At 46.7% G+C, this 18,155-nt stretch overlaps 2 protein-coding genes across 4 annotated transcripts in view; both read left to right on the forward strand.

Annotated features, from left to right (window-relative positions):
• SYNPR (synaptoporin) overlaps nucleotides 1-9,367 on the forward strand; it is a 109,148-nt gene extending 99,781 nt beyond the window's left edge. For both annotated transcript variants that reach the window (XM_064519126.1, XM_026111112.2), the window contains 2 exons: nucleotides 6,117-6,308; nucleotides 7,620-9,367. In XM_064519126.1, coding sequence (XP_064375196.1) covers nucleotides 6,117-6,308; nucleotides 7,620-7,886 — 459 coding nt within the window. In that variant the 3' untranslated portion in view covers nucleotides 7,887-9,367. The remainder of the gene's footprint in view (nucleotides 1-6,116; nucleotides 6,309-7,619) is intronic.
• A 5,953-nt stretch (nucleotides 9,368-15,320) lies between these two features.
• Nucleotides 15,321-17,854, forward strand: SNTN (sentan, cilia apical structure protein). Of its 2 annotated transcripts, XM_064518525.1 has the most exons (4): nucleotides 15,321-15,454; nucleotides 16,032-16,066; nucleotides 16,534-16,673; nucleotides 17,558-17,854. In XM_064518525.1, the coding sequence occupies exons 1-4, from the start codon at nucleotides 15,345-15,347 to the stop codon at nucleotides 17,714-17,716; spliced, it is 444 nt and encodes a 147-aa protein (XP_064374595.1). In that variant the 5' UTR covers nucleotides 15,321-15,344; the 3' UTR covers nucleotides 17,717-17,854. The 2 variants fall into 2 exon arrangements, with proteins under 2 accessions (XP_064374595.1, XP_025966720.2); XM_026110935.2 differs by lacking the exon at nucleotides 15,321-15,454 and having other exon boundaries at nucleotides 15,738-16,066.
• The last annotated feature ends 301 nt before the right edge of the window (nucleotides 17,855-18,155 follow it).

Below are 18,155 nucleotides of genomic sequence, written 5' to 3' on the forward strand. Positions count from 1 at the left end.
CTGACTGAATGAAGAATGTATGATTATAAAGAATTTAATAAGCACTTGATCACAAGAAACTTGCAGAGAAAATTTCAGCCAAAAATGATTCAAGTTTACATTGTTTCTACAAGTATAGAGAAACCCATTTGTTTGTGTTGATCTTAGCTAAACAGCATTTTTACTGTGAAACAGTATTTTAAGGTTCAGTGCTGAATAAGACATAAAGGCAAGGAAATATTTCCAGTAAGAGAAGCCATTAACTCTTCTGCAGCTCTTCTGGTGTCACAGGCATGTTTTATTCAGTGAGCAATGTCTTGCTGAAGTTGCATGCCAGGTTTTGGGGATTAGCACTCGAGACCCCCAAACTCATCTGCCCTTACCTATTTTGGATCTATATATTCTCAGGTGCTTGCAAGCAGGGAGTAGTCAGGCCCGGTTAGTTCTGTGCTTAAATATGAGGGGGTCTGGGAAAGGTGTTTCCATTTATCTCTGGAATGGGGAAATATGAAAGGCAATATTCAGTCTGTACCAGTACCTGTCACTTGGACTTCTTACTTCTGTCTTTGTAATTTCTATATATGGGCTCCAATTAGAAGGCACCCTCTGGCAGTGAGTTGTCTTTGGAGAGCTGTAGATTGTCTATGAAAACACATACATTCATGTTTTTATTATATGTATATAATTATATATAATATATATATTATTTCAATCATTTAATAGAAAAGCACAAATTAACAAAGATTGTTTAATAAAAAATAAGCTTTAAGCTTATGCTTTAATATAGATAGCTAAAATGATTTAGCCAGTAAAAGTGACTGACATAACCCTGCAAAGATGTATTTCATTTTTATAGTGATTACTTGATAATCTGATTATTACACTGTATAAAGATGCTTACGTGTAAGAAGATGAGATCGTTACTTTGCATCTGGAGTCCTGTGCATAATTACATTAAGCAGAAAGGCATTTGGTACTTTACATATGCTGTGTACCAAGTGAATTAAAGTAAATGTCTTGTTTCCTCTTTGGAGGTGTCTTTGGTTTTACATATCTTATTTCCTCCCCTCTGTCTTACTGTCTAGAAAATAACACAAGATTCCCACAAATGTAGAGGAAAGGGGTAAAAAGCTGTCTAAGACCATAAAGCAAAGCCTGCATCTTTTTCAGTTTTAAAAAAACCAAACTTTGGATAACCTGAAAACCTCTTTGCATTTCAAAGAGCTATTTCGAGCCACTTGTGTCGTCTCCTTTTTGAAGCCACGGTGACCTTGCTGTTCACGCCGGTGCCTCCCAACGGGCTCTGTGCGCGTCTGCCAGAAACAAAACAAGCTTGCAAGGCCGTAAACCGCTGCTGCAAGTGTGCAGTTCTTCCAAAGCTTCATCCTGCAGGAAGTCTGGGCTGGGACCTTGCTCAAAACCCGAGGCGAGTGCAGTGCCCGAGGTGCCTGCTTCCCTGCCCCCGGGGGGGACACCCTCTCCTGTGGGGTCGGTGGCCCCGCTTGCGAGAGGCACAGGTGACATTTGGAAAGACGACACCTGTCTCGCTGCTGAAGAAGAGTGAAAATGTCACTGCGGGAGGGCATTGGCTGCCTGCAGCGCCCTGCCGCTGGCTGCTTTCCAGGGGCTGCGGACCCTCGCGGGCCCCGTCGGTGCGGTGCTGCTGGTCTTCCTAAGCTGGCTGCGATGGTGAAAGCGATTCCTTTCCGTGCTTTGCCCCTGCTTGGGAAAGGAAAGCTCCCCTATCCCTGAACCGCTGCGTGCTGTGAGCCAAGCCTTTAGCAACGCGGCCGGGTTAGAGGGGCTCGTGCTGGGAGGGTTTGTAGGATTTGGCGTTTGAGGAGCTGCTCCTTTGCATGCTGTAAGTACGAAGAGGGAGAGTCTGGCGAACCAAAGGGCTTTGTAGTGTGAGCGTTAATGGCTGGAAATGTTTGTGGAGAGGCACTGAAAGCTGCTGCTGGAAACGAGATAACAGGCCAGCGGCTCCTGTTAGGCGAGGGAAAGCGTGCAATGAGCATGGCAGGGCTGTCGAGGCCGGAGTGGTGTCCCACTGAAATTGTGCATGTTTTCCAGTGCCCAGGTGAAGCCCAGGGCACCTGAGAAGACATTCGTGGTACTGATGAGCTCTGATCAGATGAAGCGTGCGCTGCCTCCGGGCCCTTTTGGCTGACTGAGATTGCGTTGGGTGGTGGGGCACCCAAAACTGCTCTCGGGGGACTGAAGGGGCCGCACTGAACTGCCCCAGCAAAGGCAGGAATTTAGCAAAAGCTAGTGGTTTGATAGCAAAGAGAAATGCTTCAGTTATCATGAGAGGAAAGGGAGCAGTCACAGTTCCATCCTAAAACATGTAATATGTGAAATTCTTCCAATTAGACATTTTTGGCAGACTCAGTAACACCAAGTTTCAACTTGAAAAAGGCAGCAAGAATTTTTTTTTTCGCTATGCATACTTTACCAAGCTCTCAAAACTCTTGTCTTGGATATTCAGTATATTTTAAATCTTGGTTTCTGCTTTCTCTTACGTGTTGCTGCTTTGCCTCCTTCCCAAAGGCACCTGTAAGCAGACCAAAGTATCTCAACTGAGATCTGAAAGAGAAACTTTGCAATTAGGAGTGCAGTGTAACCATACAACAATACACACTGAAGAGATCTGTAGACATCATTTCAAGAGAGCAACTACAAAAATTACTTTGTTCCAAAGGAGGAAAAAAAACATGCTATGGGGATATTAAACATTCAAATGCAAGATTTGTTTTAGTATGCAGACACTCTGGCTTTAATTACCAAGGAGAAATTCCCCGGATAGACATTAAGCCACAGAACAGCTTAGCTTGAAATTCACTTTTATTTTCAGCATGTCATTATCTTGTAACTCTGTTCCACCCAGAGCTGTGAAAATGTTCAGCCAGAAATCCAAACCCACTTGAAAACAAGAAAGGTTCAAGTTCCAGCCAAAGCTTGAGGGTTAGCAAAGATTCAAAATAAACGGGAAGACGCAAGTTTGCTCTAGTCATACATTTTGCTCTGTGCATAGCGCCATTCCCTTCTTGGGAAAGAAGGAGATAGAAAAAATCCTTGAAGAGCTTGGATTCAGGCCTGTAACCTTGATGAAGGTACCTGCTGAAAAAATCCTTATGTTTCAGTAGCCTTTTGGTCCAATCTTTTTGACAAGCTGTCGGCCTTGTAACTTCTTTTTGGGAGTGGTTGTGTCCTCTGGCTTTTGGAAAGGGTGAATGGTTTCTCTTCTGAGTCCCTCTGTCTGATATTTCCACGCTGGTGAGCTGTCTCCTGCACCCAGCTAGACTTTGTCCCCAGAATTAGGGTCTCCAGGAGCTCCTGTGTGATGAAAGGGCTGCAGGGCCCCCTGCAGTAGGTGGGACCTTTCCGTGGGTTTCCTTGAGACTCAGATCTCCTCTCAAATAGGAGAATTAGTGACAAAGAGGCGGAGTGCTGTGTGGTCGGGCTTGCATGGACGCACTGGTGCAGGGGAGGAGAGCAAGTCAGCTGTGTCCCATATGGGATAGGGTGGGGTAGAGGAGACAGACTTGAGAAACAGCATGTCTGAAGTATGTAGTCCCTTTAAAGGACCATCCCCTCAGCTGCATAGTATTACTAGATAGCTCTAGTAGCACTTTGTAGCCCAGGACGTGAGCTGGCAGCAATTAGAGTGAGGGACTCATGCAGGTTGCAGTAATTTGTGCCAGAAGTTAGGCAAATTCCTCACTAAGATGGATCAGGAACTACATTACCAAGCATGTTGAAATCAGCTAGGGTTTCTTCATTTGCACTCCAATACCTAGGTCCTAGGGTCACTCCCTGCCTGTTCTAGAGTCATTTCAAGTGAATTTGCTCCAGCAAAGAGATTTGCCTTCACCAGCTTAAAGCAGAAAGGTGTGTGTTTGCTCCAACGTGGCTGACGACAACATGAGCCTGCAATTTTTGGACTCCAACACAAATTCTTCTAGTGGCAGCACTGAGGTCAGTGCATGCTGCCTGGAGATGCTGGTAACTGCTCACAAATGATGCTTGAGGAAAGGCAGGGTTTAGCCTGCTGCTGGGTGGGTTGTGAGCTCGATAGCAGGTCTCAAAATCCTCTGTTGTTGTCACCTGCTTCATGAACTTTGCTCACTTTTAAGTTTTTCCTTTTCTGGTGAGTTTAGTCTCCTGTATTGTGTTAGTTTTGCTCAATTTGCCTGTCTGCCTCAAATTTCTACCTGCTGTCACTTACTTATTTTGCTGTTATTGTCAGAGGCGTTGACTCCACAGCTTGATTTAGCTTGCAAAGTGTTGCAGTCTGGCTCCATTGAGAAAGTCTCAATGATCTTCAAAACATGTTCCACAAACCTCTGGTGTGTCCCAGTCTCAGCATCAATGGAAACCTACATGTGAGCTTGGTGCTCAGGTCCCAAGCCTCTTAGCAAATAAGAGGCATGTATCATCCTAATCCTCAGTATCATCATAATCCTCAATTTAGAGAGTATCTGACATTTCTACCAGCTGGAATTTCTAGGAAAATATTTACTATTAAACTGTTGCCTCTAGGAGTTTATTTCTCATTCAGTTACTGCTGGAAGTATTAACATACGATAATTTCTTTTGCTGGAAATCTCCCTGAAAAGATGATGTACCCTGGGCTATATGCCTCTGCCTGCAGTGAGTCTCTTTGGATGTTAAGATAGTTGTCAGTTCCTGGACTTTGTAGGACACCCTTCAAGAGAGCCCATTTGGGTAGCGTGAAGTGAGGTCGGGGTAAATCAAAGCCCAATGGCAGACACAAGCCTGCAGAAAATAAATGGTGGCACCGTTCAAAGGGAAGGAGCTATTTTTCGGAATAGTGTCCAAGCGTGGTTAATTTAATCCCATCTCTGTGAGCGGAGAAATCCTTTGTTCACCCCTCGCAGTGAGGCTGTTTCGTTGACTTGCGTCTTTTGTGGCAGAAAAGTCACGTGGCCTCGCGTGTGCGATGCTGCGCAGGCTCCTTCCCCGAGCATCAGGTGTGTTTATAGATGAGAATCGGGTGTCCCAGGGACCACTTATTTCTTTGGCTGGCACCCCAGCGCACCATCATCTTCACAAACGTTTTCTCTTCCTTTTACATACACCTTTATTTGTAAGGGGAGAGGGCGAGCGAGAGGAAGCAGCCTCCATGGGAGATGGGATATCAAGACACAGTGATGCAGTTAGTGGTATGTTAGACTTTGGCACCTCTGCCATCTGTTGTGGGCTGACAGATGGGATGAAATATGACAGTAGAAAGGCTCTTCTGTTTTAGCAAGACACAAGAAAGCTTGAAAAATCACACTTCCTCCCTCCTTTCCCCCCAAACCCACACAACAACGGTGTCATTTGGCCACTTGTTCTGGCCGAGACAAGGAGAAGTTTCTGCATGTGCGTGCTCCTGACAGTCTTTCAAAGGAAAAGTGAGCAGAGTGGTTCAGAGTAGAGATACTCAGAGCTGTTAGATCCTCGAGGTAGTGCCACGCGTTCTCCCCAGGTTTCACGTGGATGGGAGCTAGAAATGAATTACCGGGGACAGAAAGGAGCTGAAGAGTCTCTGGGCTTGGCAAGTCTTTCTGTTTATTTGTTGGCTCCTGATAATTAGTGGTTGCGTGGTTCATGCAGTGGGGACATTTGACCTTACCTGCAGCTTGTGAGAAAACTTCTCATCTGGTAGCTGGGGATTAGCCAGTTTTGGGCTCTACCAGAGATGCTGCCGCTGATGGAAGCGCTTTCTAGCAGAAACCCGTGCTGGCTGCGGGTAGGAGCTCCCCAGGCGAGGGTCGACCTTCAGGAGGGCTCATCACCTTCCCAGGCATCTAAACAACATCTAAAATTGCTCACATGCAGTAGCCAGGCACCGTGGATGGCCAGATTTCAAGGCAGCTCAGCACTTGGTCCCGTCTGGTCTCAGGGCCAGAGGTCCAAATGGGCACTGCAGGCTCTGCCCGTTTGGGCATGTTTAGCCCTTCTGCAAGCTATCATTGCAGGCTATGACAGTAACCACGACCTGTCAGGAAATAACGAGCTCTTGTTTTTTCTCTTCTCTGATGCAAGATGTCAGTTTTCTGGTGATTTTTTAATGTTTATCTTCCCAGTGGACACTGCAGTATAATACTCCTAACTAATTTGTCTTTTAGGATTTCATTGTGACAGTGGTCTTCTCCTTCTTGTGGCTAGTGGGCTCATCTGCTTGGGCCAAGGGACTGTCGGATGTAAAGATTGCGACGGATCCCGATGAAGTGCTATTACTGATGTCAGCCTGCAAACAGCAGTCCAACAAATGCTTGCCTGTCCGCAGTCCTGTTATGTCGAGCCTAAACACTTCGGTTGTAAGTGAATTTGATTGCTACTTTCCACATTGCAAATGTATTTTCATCTCCTTGGACCTGTGTATTGACCTAAATCAGCTGGTATAAACCAGCCAACTGATATGTTTTAATTGGAATTACCTGCAATATTGCTGCAGGGAAGGGTAGAGCCTGGGTCACAGCAACTGTCTAGCCAGATGCAGAAGCAGGATGGGTTGCAATCAGGAGAAAGCAAAGTATCTTTTCAAGTGTACTGATTGGCCTGTTTACTTTTAATTTACACCACAGAGCCTTTGAGAAGGATTCTGTGTTCTCCTTAAGGGAGAAAAGATTTTGTGTTGCACGCATTTCTTCAAAAATCCTCAAAAAGAACAACAAAAATTTGGTCTTCAGAGCATTTGAAAAAAAACCAAAATAATGACTTCTGGCCAGCTAAGCAATCCATTCAGCTCTTTTTACATATTTTCTTTCAATTTTATCTTTCTTTAAATTATGTTTTCAGACAAAAAGTTATTGTGACCTAAAAAGTGACGCTTTTTTACAAATAAAAAAGAAAGTATTTTGTTAATTTCAGTGCTGTTTCTTTTTTTATTCCTGAGCAGAAAGTTTGTCAATAATTAGCATTTATTTTGAAAAGTGCAGTTTTGCCAATCAGTGCTTTGCAACAGGAAAAACAGTAGCAAAAATTGCCCAGTGTTGGGGGGGGGGGGAAGCAGTGACATTTCTCCCCTTAAAGAAGGAAAAAAGATTAAAAAGACTTGTTCACTCGGCAGCCTACGCCCCTCCGTTGCTGTGCAGCTTGATGTCCCTTTGGGTATCCAGTCACCTAATAAATTTTGAAATGTTGCCTAGGGGATTTTTGCAGATGTTTTTGGTGGGCGTATGCGGTTGCACTCCCAGGGTGGTAAAACTTGAGTGACTTTTCTCCATCAAGCGTTTTTCTCCTCTGAGATGTGCTTCACCATTCATGGCCCATGGTCATTGCAAGTCCTGCCTAACTTCAGCCCTCATCTTGGCTTTTGCTGTGGTCAGCTGAGGAGGATTTTTACCTCCCGGGCCCGACTCAACCCACCTCCCTGAGCCACAGCTCTGCAGGTGGTTGCTCACCCTCTGGAGTCACCAGTCTCCTTGCTTTGATGGTGACAACCCAACCAGCTAGCGCAGCACACAGATGTTTCACTTGGCAGGTGCAGCTACATGAGGGGGCTTTGGGAGTTTTCTCCAGCAGCCCCGGGCATCAGGAGTGTCCCCAGCACCCGCGGGGCCCGGCAGGCTCGGCCGGGCTGCGGCACCACGGCCCTTCGGTGACGCGCTGCTTTTTGTCTCATCCAGGTCTTCGGATTCTTGAACTTTATCCTCTGGGCAGGCAACATTTGGTTCGTCTTTAAGGAGACGGGCTGGCATTCGTCGGGCCAGAGGCACCCCGCAGACACCATGGAGAAGCAGTCCAGCAGCTACAGCCAGGGCGGCTACAACCAGGACAGCTACGGGCCCGCGGGTGGCTACAACCAGCCCGGCACCTACGGCCAGGTGGGTGAGTACGGCCAGCAGCAGGGCTACGGCCAGAGCGCGCCGACCTCCTTCGCCAACCAAATCTAGCACAGCCCTCACCTAGAGTGTCGCAGGTCTCAGTTTCAGTGGCGCCAGGTTTTGGGGGAGTCTAAATCAATACTACAACGCGGTGTTTCATGTCAGCCGAAGATCTGGTGGCGGGAGGTGGCCGGCGTGCCGGAGGTGGCATTTCGTCCCCGCCTAGCCCGGCGCGGCGGACGTGCTCGTCACGGGTGGTGACCCGGAGTCAGTGTTGTAGTATGTACCGTAGCGATAACCTTATGGTAGTTTTGTACGTGTTACGATGGTAGAAGCATTTTGTAGCCTGAAGTCTGTAGTATTTAATATGCATAGGATAATTGGATTTCCTTCTGCATTTTGGTGAAAAACAACAGTGTTTTGCTATTATTTCTACAGATTATCTGTATATCCATGCATGTAACGTTGCTCCTAAATTTTCAAAACTGCCTGTCTGTGACTCTTCAGAGCATTCGTTTTGATTATATCTTTTGTTTCTGAAGATTTTACTATTATTTCAATTAACCAAGTCATCTGTAATTTAGTGCATGGATAAGCAGTTTCATACTACCAAATGTTTGGACTGTGTAAATGGAACTTCTCCACTTCTGCCACTACATTTTGTTAAATGTATGCTTAAAAGAAGTATGCATCTTTTATATATTTTGCAGAGTTGAATATATGGCTTACCCAGGTTCTGAATGCTTTGTAACTAAAATGTTTTTCCTTGAAATGGCATTCAGTAGTATATATGGTACCTGAACAATGTTTATTCCATTTAACTAAGCTAAGTATTCATTCTATAAATCACTATTTCTATGGATGTTTTGTGAATCTTTTAATGTGAGCTGTGAAGAATTAAGGACCAAGTAACTGTGTTATATGTTTACAAAGGTATTTATTTAACTAAGATAACAGAGGTGCAGATATCAGTACACAAAACCGTGTGAAAATGCCCCGTTGCTTAATGCAGCAAAACAGGAAAAATGCATGTATTGTTGTTAATATTCCTTTATGCCCTCCTGTAATAATAATAAAAAAAAGTCTTTCTATCCATGCTGTTTAAGAATTGTCAGATACCCCCCTGTCCCATTGCTGCTCTGAGCGCTAGCTTGGTACTACCAGAGAATGTAACCAGATTGACCAAATAGCCCGGGTTCAAAGGAATTCACCTTAAAACAGCCGGGGCCAGACTTGTAGCCCGTTCAGGTTTCTCCCAGGAGAACTGAGCCCTCCCTTACAGCAGCACATGGGAACCATTGCAGCGCCATCTTTTCTAACACGATTTAAAGCCTGAAGCACAATATACTAATGAAAACTGATCATCTGCATTTCTAAATAAAAGTGTATCAGTATATAATCTTATTGTATGAGCTGTAATGTTGAAAGCATCTTAGCTTAAGACAGCTTAGTCTCTTCTATGATTGTTGTAACCAATTTATGGCTACTTGGTGGATGAATCTATATTGTGATATCTATTTGACCCTAATAAAGTTATTGCATACAATTCATATTTTAAGAGTATGGTAGTATTAAAATGTCAGTGTAAAATAACCAAAAAGATGGATAGAATATTATCCATGTGCTTGACCTTGTCAGTCATAATCTTACTGTTTTCCAACATTTTTATGAGGATTGTTTAATGTACGATGAAGTACGACACATCTGCAGACGCTTCTTATTAAAGGTCAGTATCATAAGTTAAAAAAATCATTTAAATGTTTGTAATTTAGTGTCTGTCTGCTTCATCATCTCTTTCTCCACCTGTCAATAGAATTAGCCCAGCACTGCACTAACTAGCCCAGTGCCAGGGATTGCTGGAAAGCCATCTCTAGTGCTGTAGAAAGGACAAACCTGAATATCTAAATGTCCTTGTATTCCAAACTGGAGCAAAACCCAGGTCAATGAAAAAATGGTTTTTAAATTCTTTTGTTCCGTGGTTTTTAAGTTTGGAAAATGCTAAATATAGGCAAGCCAGAAGAAAATGAAATCTGTGTAAATGGAGCAAGAAAGGAGATGGGAAGTATGCTCTTCATGCCCCCAGGCCCACTTAGTCCCACTTCCCCACACATCCTTTTTCTTTGAAAGAAGTTTGCTTTGTGTTAGTTGATCAGCGATATCCCAGGTTGTCTCCCTTAGGCCTCTCCATTAGAAGCACGTGGAGAAGTTTTTTTGTGTGATCTGGCTTTCTTTTAAGCAACTTTTGCCTCTAGATCAGCAGGGTCACATTTCCAAACTTTTCTATGCAATGATGAAGGTTAAAAACTTCAGTTTTGCCTAGGTTCCTTCCTATATTTCAAACAAGCTGAAATTCTTGTGTAGTCACAGGAGCACAAGAACTGCAGCTTTTTAGGCTTCAAGAGTTGACCTCCCTGGAGAGAGATACAAGATTGGGGTCTGAATTAGGAAGATGACTTATTTTGAGTGCTATTTGTGTAACTTCAAGACGAAGCACACATTTTCTCGTAAAGGACAGAGCTGCTGGAAAAGTTTACAAAAGCAGTGAAAAAGACACATTTTTCAGAGAAGAATTGCGCTTTGCTTTATTCAGTAGGAAGGCCTTCAATAGGTACGCTATCTCCTCACCGCTGCACAGTGCAGACGAGCTGATCGCTATCTGATATATCCTTCGGGCACAATAGTCTTCACTGTGAGTTAGGAGGGATGAAAAATCTCTTCATCTATAGCATCTCTGATTAATATAATATGGCAGGAACAAAAGTGAAAACAAAAATGGTATGTGTGCTTGCCTGGGTTACATAAGGGAATATATCTGAATATTTCCTCTGTGTTCCTCCACATTCAAGTCTTATCATGTCCTTTTGTAATCGCTGAGAAATTGGAAGCTTATTTGAAGTGGGAATAGTGACTATGTAGCAAAATGTTAAGCAACAATACAAAAAAGACCGTATTTGATGTTTCCCAGTTTTAAGACAAATAGCTAAATAAACTAGCATCCTCTGTGAAACTGCTACTGGCAGACTGATTGCTTTCCTACTTCATCATTAGTGAGTATCTCTGCCAGTTAGCTAAATAACTAGGTCAGCCTGGGAAAAAAACATGTTCCTTGATCTTCTGTGCTGGCCCTCCTGTTTTCCCATGTGTTTCTCTTTATAGCCCACTTCTCAGCTAGCCTGGATGGGAGCACATTTGCATTGCCAAGTGTGTAGCTGTGGAGGAGAGGCAGACACCTCTGAGCATGGCGGGGGAGATGGGAGCACAGGACTTGCTCTCTCAGGCCTCCCTTTCCTCCAGGAGAGGAGAGGAATTTGCCCAGATGCCTCCTCAGACTTATCCACAGCATGTGTAAGGGGTGATACTACTGACAACCCCACGCATGCGGAGCAAGCTGGTGCCTCTGCTATGCACATGAGCACTGTGCAGACATTTCAGTCCCCAGCCAAGAGGAGATGTGTGGTCGGAAGCTGTCTTAAGGTTTCCCAGCTCTGGGTCTGAAGTCAAGGAGCATGAGGAGCTTCTTGGCGTTGCCCTTGAGCTGTAGCCTAATGCTTTCCATGGAGAAGGCAAGGAGCATGGTTGTTGGTGTACCTGGTGGCACTGCTTTTCTCCCTGTCCAGCACATCAAGGACATGAGGATGAGTTTATGCAGCCCATAGGACTGTGCTCCTGCTTGACTGCATATTTTTTTAGTGTGCAATACTTTCCCAATGACTGACCATATCTCCTTCTCCATGGCCATCAAGGTGCCCGTAACAGAGCCTTGGTGATGACCAGGACTCAGAGAGCTTGTTGCATGAATTTGTATTGTGATTGTCTGACCTGACTAGGTTAATTATTTCCAATTTATTTCCAATTTGCATGTGCTCTGATTTTGAGCAAATAGAGCTCCAGCCCTGAATTATTTCTGGCCGAATCTCTGATGTGCTGATGAAAGAGGCAGCCGCATGCAACATTCATTGCATCTGTCTATAGTCTGCTCCTGACAATCTTTCTCCAGAGTTTCACATTTAATATTACAGACAGATTTAAAAAAAACACCCTGAATAAGAACTGCCATGTTATTTCATCCTTTCCAGAAAAAAATTCATCTCATATTGTGCCACATCATATTATAAGTATTTAGTTCCCTGACTACTAGTTTTAAGCCAGATTTGAGTCAAAATCTTTATACAGCTGAACTGATGGGCTACTTAGCTTACGCTCTGGCTGACTTAACTTCTCTTTTTCAGGATTACTTTTTATTCTTTCCTTCTATTAAAACCTAGAGCTTTTTCTCCTGGAATTTTCTAACAGCAGCAATAATCTATACTTCAGTATTAAAATCGTGTGCTGCTTTTCCTCATTCATCAATGCCATACACCCTTCCAAGACGATCTTAGCATTTTGGTATGAAATTTTAGTGGCTGAGCAGGAGAGGTATTCCTACTGTTGCATTTAGCTACTCGTTTCCTTCCTTACATTTTTCACTCTTGTGTCTTTCTTTAATAAGACTGTAGTCTTTGATGAGTACAGATGCTTTTTTTTTTTTTTAAGTCTAACTTTCCTATAGCAAAATGTTTCTCAGAGGAAAAATTATTTTGTTGTAGTGTTTTCTGAGTTGCATCTGAAAATGAATCACGTACCAAACACGTTGGGATCGTCCCCTATGAGTAACATCTTTGATGCACCCGAGGGGAGCCGGGTGCTGAGGATCCCTGCAGCCGTCGTGCTCCCTGGCACCCTCGAGGCTGCGCTGAGCAAGACGTGGCTGAAGCGCCGCGTTCAGAAAAGCGCCTAGACATGAGGTGACACACAACGTTTCCCCCACAGACAGCCCAGTTCTAATAACTTTTCCTTAAATGACGTTTTACCTGCTCCAGCTCAGCGGTGGGATTCATTAATATTTTAACCATTAATGACCCCGGAGCTAAATCCCCAGGGAAAGACCTCGAGAGGTTCGCTGTCGCGGTTCGCTGGGCTGGGCTGAGCCCGGCCACCGGCTGCTCCCGTGTTTCCTAGCCGGATGCACCAGCTGCCGGTGAGCGGCGGCCACGGGAGGACTTTGGTTCTGCGACTAGCGGGGTGCAACGGCCGTCAGCGAAATCACGCTGTGCAAAACACACTGCTCGTTCCAGCAGCGCGGATGCCCATCCCTCGCGCCCGTTAAACTGAACCGCCTGGCGCATCCTGGGTGCATGCCAACGTCCGGAAAAGGAGGAAAAGGCCCTGCACCCAGCGGCATCTCCTTCGCTGCCAAGGGGAGGAGGAGGAGGATGGACGGTGGTGAAGGCTCCACAGGTGTTGGTAGGTTGAGCACACACTTAGACCTCCTGCTTCAGCTAGCTTTCCCCCCATTAAGGAATGACTTCAAAGGGATGGAGCAGGAGGAAAATAGCATAAAGGTGCGGGCTTGCCCGCTCCTGCCTCTCCTCGGTGGTGTGGGGGCATCTCGAGGGGAGCCAGGGCTCCATCGCCCACCAGGTGCTTTAGGAACGTGAGTCTCCTCGAGCTGCAGAGGTCACGTAAGGAGGAGGTCAAAGGAGTGGAGTGACGCTGGGACCATACCGAAAAGGGGGGTGGCGACGGAGGCTTTTTGCAAAGCGACTGCCTGGAAAGGTTTTGCAGTTGTAAGCGTGAAGTTGCGTTGTTTTGTGCAGACAATATTCTTAACGAGTGAAGCGTGCTAAAAATTGACGGATAAGAGCACCTGGGTATTTCCAACATAAATAGATTGTATTGAAATAGCTACAGAGCAGATGGCCTCCCCCCGGTGCACCTTGCCACGTTTGAGGGCTGGCCAGATTACTGTGTCAGCACGCAGAACCAAAATCTCCCTGTCTTCAGAGCAGAGGCGAGCATCGCCTCGTGCTACTCGTTAGCTGCTGTGCGCCGACGCTCCTGCGTGTGCTTTATTAATACATCCTAGGGAGATAACGTCGCATGAACTTGCCCGAACTTGCTAATGTCCCGGCAAAGCGGATGACCTGTCCCAGAGCCAAGAAGTCTGTTCGATAAAAAAAATAAAAGGCGAGCTGAAACCTGATCCGCACTGGGTCCGCAGCGGGTGACAGGGTCCGTTTCCCACTCCCATTTTTTTCCTTGGATGCTCAGACCAAGCATCAGCGGGGACTGGGGAGACTAACCAGGACACAAGGCTGCTCACGCCGTGTGGTGGGGTTCAGCAGATGTAAAAGGGAATTATCACTTCAACATGGTATCCAGACGCTCTCTCTCTTTTTTTTTTTTTTTTGGCTGATGACAGATTACTAAGCCTGAATTCTTGTTTAATTTTAGTGTGTTAATTGATGGGATAATGAGCATTGATTATATGTGTTTTGGCTGCGTCACTGCAATTACGGGCTCTGTTTTATTCATGAGCCAGTCCTAAAGAACGCACTAGAGATCTAAGACAACTTAAACCTCTCAGAAAAAGGCTCCGAATTGTTTGAGTAATGACACTCTTAGATGGAAAATTAAAGGTTCTCTTTTCCCAGGCTTTTTAAGATAATTAAAATCCAGGAACAGTAAGGTGGTGAACATCCTTATTCATTAGCCTTCAGTAATTTAGCTTCTACTAAATGAGGAAAACATTTTAATTCTCTAGGCCATCTGTTGCAGTCTCCTTTGAGTGTCCTGTTACATAAAGTCTCTTTCTGGGTACTTTTGACATCGGGATTGTTTTCTTCCCCGGCAGTGATGGGCCGGACAAGATACCCAAAGTCACCAACTTTTAGCAGACCACCCTGGAGTTAAAACAGCCGCGCGGTCTCCCAGGTCGGAGTTATCCTGTCCGGCCACTTCTAGGCAAAGGATCTGCAGCAAGGAGAAGACGCACAGAGAGCTCGCGCACGACAAGCTGTGTGTTTTCTAATAGCGATATTCGTGCCAATAAATAACAAAGTTCATCGGAGCCCTTCCAGTTCCCCTGACGTGCGCCTGCTCTGCCATATGGCTCGGCGCTGCTTTTGGAAGCAGGCAATATCCATTTGGGTAAAAAATGAAAGTGAAGCGCCGCGTTGGATGCTGGTTCGCTGGTAGGTCTGAGGCAGAGCAGCTCTGCTCTGTGCCGTGGTGGGGGAATAGGTACCGGAGCAGGCGCGTGCTCACCTAGAGCAGACGCTGGGTCGGGATCTGGGTAACGCTTTGGTTTCTGCCTATAGCAGCAGCTCACTCGCTAGCCTGGAGCAGGTTACGTTAGCCCACGCTAGGAAGGTTTCCCATTAAAAGGGTAATGTGTGCAGCTGGATGGGTCCGGTGTCTTAACTTTTCCTGATTCAAAGCTGTATCTGTGCAGACCTAAGTGGGCTCAGGCCCCATTTGAATTTGGGTTGCGTCTCTTATATTCTCACATGAAATAAGCAGCCGCTCTCCTTGGCAGCGCCCAGCACTGCCGCGCAGGGGCTGCTGGAGATGGAGGTACGTAGGATGGCACTGTGTTGCCGACGGGGCATGGCCGCAGGCAGGCTGTGCTCGCAGGGCAGAGCTTGCGCTCGCCTGTTTGCTGTTACTCGAGTTGCTTGGAGATCGCAAACACCGGGGCCTGGGGACATGTGTGGCTGCAGGGCCAGCGTGCCCGGCGCTGCGCAGTGCTCCGGGAACCAGCCCGCTCCCGCTTCGCCCGGAAAGAGCCCGTCCGCAGCCGGAGACATGCCCAGACGGTGAGCAACCGCTTTGTCCCTTGCGTCTTTAGTAATCTAGCAGTCGTCTTGAAATTTGCTCTCTGGGTGTAGCTCTCTCTACCAAAAGCAATCTCTTCCACCGTGTGTTGGCTGCTCTGTGATTAGTTTCCAGCGCGTTAGCAAAAGTACCCAGGCTTGAAGTTTCGACAGCAGCAGGGAGCCCCTTCTCGCGGAGGGAGCGGGAGCGCGGGAGTGCTGGCGAGCGGCCAGCGGCAGATCGCACTGCGCCTCTCCGGGGACGGGCTGAAAACCTGGAAACCTCCTGGGGCTCTTTCACGTGCTGGAGAAATGACTTATGAACGTGTTGAACTGCCCCTCTGTGGCAGTCGGGCTGTTTAAAAACTCCAGGGTCATTGCTTTGGTGCAGAGTCAGGAGTTGTGGGATGTTGCTCACTGCTCGCAGAGGATATCGGTCTTTCAGTTGTAAAGGAAAGCTGCTCTTCTTTTGGGGAATTAACCAACATGGGCAGAAACGAGCAAGCTCCTTTATGGAGGAACTGCATACACGTGCGATCCATCAGGTGGTAACTGTGCCTCTCTCCTCTCTCGCTACCAGCATACCTGTGTCCAAGCAGCTGGCCTCGATAAAAGGTAAGGCGACCCCGTCACTGAGCCGTGGGGGGCTGGATTTTAAAGGATGCAGCCCAAGGATGCAGCAGTAAACGGGGGTGACTTAGCAGAGCCGCTGGAGGCCCCGCAGACCCCGAGCCTGTGCGAGAAGAGGGGGTCTCGTGCGGACGCCATCCCTGTGCAACGTGCCCCGGGAGCCCAAACGCACCTGGGTGGCTGGTCCTCATGGCACGGCAGGTCCCCGGCACGTAACCCCCCTCGCCGGGCTCGAAAGCCTCCCGCGGGGACGCGTGGCATCTCTGGGATGCAAGGTGTGTTGCTGGCCCACTCCAAATAAAATGTAGGCCAGGCCCTCTGTGGCTATAAACAATTGCAGGCTCATTAACTTTAATGAAACTACACTGATTTCCACCCACTCAGGATGTTTCTGACAGATTCCTTTCAATTATATCCGAAACGCCAGCCTGTATCGCTTTCTCTGCCCCTAGCTCTTCGGAAAGGCTCAGACCTTGAAAAAGCTTTTGCTACCATGGCTTTGGTGTACAGCAACTCTGCCAGCCCCGAGGGCAAACTCAGCAAGGGGGAAGCCAAAAGCCTGCTGCAAGCCCAGTTTTTGAGTTTCATACAGGTGAGGGGGTTGCAGGGGCGCTGAGCCGGCGGCGCGGGGCTCAGCAGGACGGGCTTCTCCGCCAGCCCTCCTCGTGCAGCAGCGAGGAGTTTCGGGTGCGGGGAAGGCATCTGGGCACCGTCCCGCAGCCGCGCGTGCACCCCTCCGCGGGGCAATCGCAAGTGAGACTTTGGTGATTAGGTAAATACGTCTCTGATGAACCAGTTGCTGTGTTTTGAGCCTGTGTGCAACACAGGGCTGAAGGAGGAGGGGGACAGCAATAAACCACTGTTGACATGCCTGTCTGCATCTTCATTAAGAAATAGCACAACTGTAAAAAAAAAAAATAAAAAGAAATATATCACATGATGAGAAAGGACTATGCATTTGTGGGGAGAAGAAACCCAATGCATTTAATTAGGAGTTCTTAGTTTGCCAGAGTTTAGTTTGCCACCAAACACCAGGGCGGACATGAAGTAGCAGCTACTAAACTTATGCATTTTAAACTCAACAGTTTCTGCAAACTTCATGGCATGTGTTCAAATACCTGTCTCGAACATGAAGGCCAGGTGGGTTTGTGTTCGTTTCCTCTCCCCAGTCAGATCAACACGGAAAGGGCTCCACTTCTCCCAGCAGTGTCCTCTGGAGCCACTGACACACTACTGCAGTTCCCAGCTACACTCATCACTGCCAGGCTCTCAGTGAAGAATAGGTCTCTCTTAAAAGACATATCCTGGATTCGGGCAGAAACTGGGGACTGGTTGTTCAACTGTCTGATTGCAGTAATATTTCTAGTTGAATTTCTTGGGATACCTTCAGGAAAACCAATATGAATGTGGACATAAAAACCTGAGTGGGAAGAAAGGAGGTTTATGCTAACTATCTTTCATTAAAATTCTCCATAGGGCCAAGAAAGCAAACCAAAATACCAGGAAATAATTTCTGCCCTGGATGAGGAGTCGGAGAACAAAATTGATTTTGAAGACTTCATGATCTTGTTAGTCAGTCTCGCTCTAATGTCTGACCTGCTGCGGGAGATCAGAAATGTGAAAACCACAAAGTGATCATCAATGCTATAAAAGCAGAAAGAGCTATGCACGTTATGAGGAGAGCTTTGTACAGTGAAGCACACAGAGACCACTAAATGTCTGAATACCTTATGCTATTTCCTTTTAAATGGAATAAAGTCTTTTTGAAACCTGGGTGAATTCACTTCTGTGCAGATAAATAAATCGTAGGCTACATCCCAGCAGGAGCAGGTCTGTGGAGTGACACAGTGGTGCCGAGGACCTCAGGCATCGTGAGGGTGCACTTTGGACCACCTCGGGGCTGGTCCCCAGAGCTGAGCAGCCGTGGGTGGCTGGCGCACCTCCTCCACCTCTGCTTCATCCCAAAGGACCGCAGTCCATGATCTCTGAGCCCAAGTGCGGTCCATGGGGGCGTTTGGACCACGCTTCTGTCCCGGGCTGAGACGGGGCTGCTGGCACGCCGTGGTCAGCCAGC

Source organism: Dromaius novaehollandiae, chromosome 12 (assembly GCF_036370855.1).
Source record: "Dromaius novaehollandiae isolate bDroNov1 chromosome 12, bDroNov1.hap1, whole genome shotgun sequence".
NCBI lineage: Eukaryota > Metazoa > Chordata > Aves > Casuariiformes > Dromaiidae > Dromaius > Dromaius novaehollandiae.

Excerpts from the sequence above, each read along its gene's own strand:
- SNTN (XM_026110935.2), top strand. The coding sequence starts at position 15,859 with ATGTTGCTCACTGCTCGCAGAGGATATCGGTCTTTCAGTTGTAAAGGA. Across the intron at positions 16,067-16,533 it reads GCAGCTGGCCTCGATAAAAG|CTCTTCGGAAAGGCTCAGAC; the intron begins GTAAGGCGACCC and ends CTCTGCCCCTAG. Across the intron at positions 16,674-17,557 it reads AGTTTTTGAGTTTCATACAG|GGCCAAGAAAGCAAACCAAA; the intron begins GTGAGGGGGTTG and ends AATTCTCCATAG.